A 4,482-nucleotide genomic window follows, 5' to 3' on the forward strand; every position below is an offset into this window, starting at 1 on the left:
TATATATGCACAATTTAAGTATGAATTATATTTGAAGAAATAAAATTTAAAAAAACTTGGAAGAAAATGGAAAACAATCCTAGCTTCCTCATTGTGTGGTCAATAATGTTGTATATTAGAAGTATAGTTAATGACAACTTTCACTGTGAAACAGGGTTCTACTATTATTTCAAAACAAAAGGGTTGCAGAGTTAAAATTTTAAACTTTCTTCAGCATCTCTCTTCATCAATCAGTGTGTTGGTGTGGTTGAGTTTCCTGAACAGCAGCATGAAAAAGGCTGAAACATGACTTCCACACAGTTTCTCTGAGTTACCCTTTTCAACTTTCAGATATTTAAGTTTCCGTCTGAATGGTGACCAATGAGGGGTCAGCCAGCTGGAAATGGTGTGAGTCTAGTCTTAAGCTGATTTTCCACTGCTTCTCTATCTCAGCCCGGTTCCATTTGCATCAGGGATTGCTGACATTCAAACCACCATGGTGCTGTTTTAAATTACAATAATTACATATAGGAATCTGCTTTATACAAAACCACAAACATGTTTGGTTATGTGACACAAATAGTTTCGAGTATTTCAGGGCATTTAAGTTGATCGTCTTGTCAGGTGTTCATGGTCCAGTTAGTTTTTTTTCTCATTGCGGAAAATTCAATGTTTTATGGTTCAACATTAGTTCTAAGGTAGATATTAAATTTATTGAGATTTGAATGATTAAAACAAAGAGCACACTCACATTTTGTGTGTTTTTTTTATTTTTCCAGGTGGTTGATGTGACATGGAGATATTCCTGCAAACATTCTGAGGTTTTGTCAAGGAGAACCAGGGTGCAGGAGGCTTGGCTGCTACACACCATAAATGGCCTCAATGCTGCTGTGAGTCCCAATGGTTTCTAAGCTGCTTTTCAGAATGAATCGATGTGGTGGCAGTGGTAAAAACATAAAACCTTATATTTGTTCTCTAACAATGAAGAGACAGCAATCCGTGAGTCCAGACAGGAAGAGGGAACTAACAGAGAGGCTGCTTGCTGAGCTAGTGGAGTTCATTTCACCAAAGACACCCAAACCTGGAGAACTGGGAGGCCGCAGCTCTGGGTCTTTGGCCTGGAGGATGGCGCGTGGGGAAACCAGAGCAGCTGATAAAAAGGTATCCACACAGGTAGAGTAAATCACAGAGACAAGACCGATGCACTTGAACAAGATGATGAGTGGGTTAGATCAAAGTTGCAGATTGTTTCTGCAGGCTGGGGCAAGAGCTTATAGACCACCTTTCAGTCACTCCTTCAGTTTTTATTGTTGCAGTTTGCTAAATATTCTGAATTCATTTAGAGATTTTCTAGTCCCACGTAGCAGTTTACCTTAGAGCCACATTCATACACAGATTGGAAGGCAACGTGTGGTTATTGCCTTTACCGAGGGGCAAATTGACACGTGGTAGAGGTGGAAGCTGGAAGCAAACCATCATTTTTCCAATTTCAGTACAGCTACTGCTCCCATTGAGCTCACCCAAATGTTTGCATCGAGTCCTAAATTACGATAAGTGATTACTATAAGACAGAATTCAAATTAATAAATACTGCATTGAGCCCAAAGGAAGATTAAATATTGCAGCAACTTATATTAACTGTAGTGCATCATTTAGAAAGTTGTTGAAAATAAAAGTAATAAACGGAAATATTACAAAATGATTTGCGTTATTGCAGATTTCAGATCCTCACACCATCTGGAACCATTCTTCAAACCTCACACCTGGTCAAAAGAGGGTGTGTATTTTTTTTATTATTTAACCATGCATGTGTTTGTTTCAGACTGAAGCTTTTGTGTTCACGCCGACTGATGAAGAAAAGAAGGCCAGATTGCTTCACGTGCGCTACAGTGCCCCAAAGGACCAGTACTGTCGGGTGTCCAACTCCTCTGAAATAATCCCAAACTGGGATCAGTGTGTGTGGACAAAGGAGTCCGTCTTCAGGAAAGTGGAGAATGACTGGAAGATGGTGTGTTTATTATTCTTGACATAGCAAAAAGCAAATAAATAAAAAAAATTAAGTTTATGCTTGCTTTTTAGTAAATGTTTCAAAGTATTTAAAGATGTGTCTTAAATAATTGCAACAAACAATTTTATGATATTTATTCAGTTTATTACATTTGTCTCAATTTCAGACTCCTAAAATGAATTATTGTGCTGCTAGTGGTTAATATGGGTAAAGATCTGCTTTGATTTTTAATGCAAGTCTTTGGATTTTCACTTGTTTGAAAACCTTTTAAAACTTGGTACCAAAGAAAAATAAGATGAAAATAAGTACACATATATTTAGATTCTGAACAAAATTGCTGGTAAACTTATTAGCGCTCCTCTTCAAGCCTAAGTTCTAAACAACATCCAGTATACAGTTTGTGGCTGTAATTGTGGTTGATTGACTTTCTTTCTTCAGGTTTACATTGCACGAACAGAAGGCTCTACTGTTGGAAGAATCAGCTGGAAGTTTGACTTTGCTTCAGCTGGGTTGAAGATTCATTCTGTCTCCATCATGGCCAACAGCAAAACCTTCCAGTCTGGCAAAGTCTGCTGGAGTTTGCAGTCGGGACAGATGACAACTGAGTTTTCTGGCGGTATATGTGCTATGCTTTAAGGGGAACAAAGACATTTTATTATCTGTTTAGTTTCATGTCTAACCTTTACCTCCTGTTTTTGAACCCTCAGATGGAAGACTCCAGTCGTTCTCCAGCCTGTCTGGATCTTCAGAGCTGATTGTGGCAGCAGAACTCAGTGGGGGAGACGGGGACACCTCATGGCAGCACTCTCAGTTATTCAGACAGGGCTTGAACGAACAAGAGGCATCATTTGAAGTCGTCATCCAACTACAAGATGCATAATCTTTGTTTTTACTTTAAATGTGACCATTTCTTCCCACTTTTAATTGTCCATGTCTAGCTTGGAACAAACATAATCTGTATACAGTTAACATTGTCAGAGAGAATAGTGCAATATTTAAAAAAGTGTGTGATCTGATAGTAGATGAATGAATGGATATGCCTGTTGCATATTTTCCAATTATTTGGTTTGGGGCATTAACTCATAAATGAGGTACAAATGTAACCAGAAGCCATACAGTTTTGGAATATTTTCTTTCAATGTTAAAATGTATTTACAATTTGAGGTTCAAGGGCAAGCCCATCACAATTCTGATATTTTTTGTTAGTAATAAAAGTCTTATTTGCAGTGTTTTATAATTATTTACACCACTTCATGCAGGCAGTGTTCTAATTGCAATATGTTGGTACGAGGAGAAAGGCATATTGCTATACAATAAAGATAAATTTAAGGTTGTCAGCGCCGATGTAAAATTAAACGTCACTGTATTCCTTCAAACTGTTTTACTTCCCCAAAGTCAAAAGTCTGTAGAAGTCGAAGAAATACTGTACATCATAAGCTCGGCTTTTTGCCGCCATCTTGCGTTGAGAAAAGAGCAACGGTTAATTTAAGCAAAGAGTTCCTATTGGTCAAAATGCCGGTGCGTTTGAAAAGCGAGCATCTGATTGGTTAGTTTCTTTGCAAGACGATTTGCAGTCTGTGTTGCAGATGGCGGAGCCGGACATCGGGCGCTTCTGTTAGCTAAAATGCGTTTTTATTATTAAATGAAACAAATATTTAATTAACTGTTTTCCAGAGGCTTTTAGTGAATGTAATATTTTATTACTCATCGCGTGTTTGTGAAATTTGACACCCATTTAAGTCGTTTGTTTTGTACAGTATTTATTATTGAGCCTTTGAGCCCGGTTAGCATCTTTGTTGAAAGTTTAGGCCTACGGTACCACCGCTGGTCGATTTTAACAATAGCTACGATAAGCTGCGATTTTTGCTTGTTTTGATTAATTCCCGGGATTGGATTTCAAGCTGCAGAAGAAAAGAGTATGGATGATACGCAAGTTTTTGTATCTTTTAGCATGTAATACCCTTGCAAAGTTGACGGGCTTTTAATTTGACTGGAGCTGAAGACATTTTGCGAGCTGCATCATAAACAAATTAAGGATCACAAAGGAAGATGTCCAACGGCGCCGCAGGAAACGGGGGGCTGGCTTGGATGGTAAGTTAGTTGAGGATTATACCAACGTAGAAACTTGGAATTTTTTTTCTGTTTTGTGTTTTTACGTTTAGAAGTTTTACTATAACCTAACGCTGGCTCAGTCTGAGCTGAAAATTGCGTTTAAATGTCCCAGGCAGTCCGAGGGGTTCTCCCACTGTCCCCTGCCCCCTGCCCGGTGTTATGCCCAGAAAAGCCCCCCTGCCCAAATTTGCATCCCCTGTCGCGGGAGCGCGCATCGCTCTAAGCTCTCGCATATTGATAACAGGTGTTATGCCCAGAAAAGCCCCCCTGCCCAAATTTGCATCCCCTGTCGCGGGAGCGCGCATCGCTCTAAGCTCTCGCATATTGACGAGGAAACGGATAAAAATATGACCGAAGAGGAAATTTTTAGTCGCGGGAGCGCG

The 4,482-nt window shown here is 39.3% G+C and overlaps 2 protein-coding genes across 5 annotated transcripts in view; both read left to right on the forward strand.

The window, feature by feature from the left end:
* ngly1 (N-glycanase 1) overlaps window positions 1-3,213 on the forward strand; it is an 11,994-nt gene extending 8,781 nt beyond the window's left edge. Inside the window, exons 8-12 of one of the 3 annotated variants that reach the window (XM_008421254.2) lie at window positions 759-869; window positions 967-1,152; window positions 1,802-1,987; window positions 2,426-2,603; window positions 2,695-3,213. In XM_008421254.2, coding sequence (XP_008419476.1) covers window positions 759-869; window positions 967-1,152; window positions 1,802-1,987; window positions 2,426-2,603; window positions 2,695-2,867 — 834 coding nt within the window. In that variant the 3' untranslated portion in view covers window positions 2,868-3,213. The remainder of the gene's footprint in view (window positions 1-758; window positions 870-966; window positions 1,153-1,801; window positions 1,988-2,425; window positions 2,604-2,694) is intronic. The other 2 variants (XM_017307554.1, XM_008421255.2) reach the window with 2 other exon arrangements.
* Window positions 3,214-3,538: 325 nt separating this feature from the next.
* top2b (DNA topoisomerase II beta) overlaps window positions 3,539-4,482 on the forward strand; it is a 27,427-nt gene continuing 26,483 nt past the window's right edge. For both annotated transcript variants that reach the window (XM_008421258.2, XM_008421257.2), the window contains exon 1: window positions 3,539-4,078. Coding sequence is in view for 1 of the 2 variants with exons in the window: in XM_008421257.2 (XP_008419479.1) it covers window positions 4,037-4,078 (42 nt within the window). In the remaining variant the exon portion in view is untranslated. The remainder of the gene's footprint in view (window positions 4,079-4,482) is intronic.

This window comes from Poecilia reticulata, linkage group LG11, assembly GCF_000633615.1.
Source record: "Poecilia reticulata strain Guanapo linkage group LG11, Guppy_female_1.0+MT, whole genome shotgun sequence".
NCBI classification, from domain to species: Eukaryota; Metazoa; Chordata; class Actinopteri; order Cyprinodontiformes; family Poeciliidae; genus Poecilia; species Poecilia reticulata.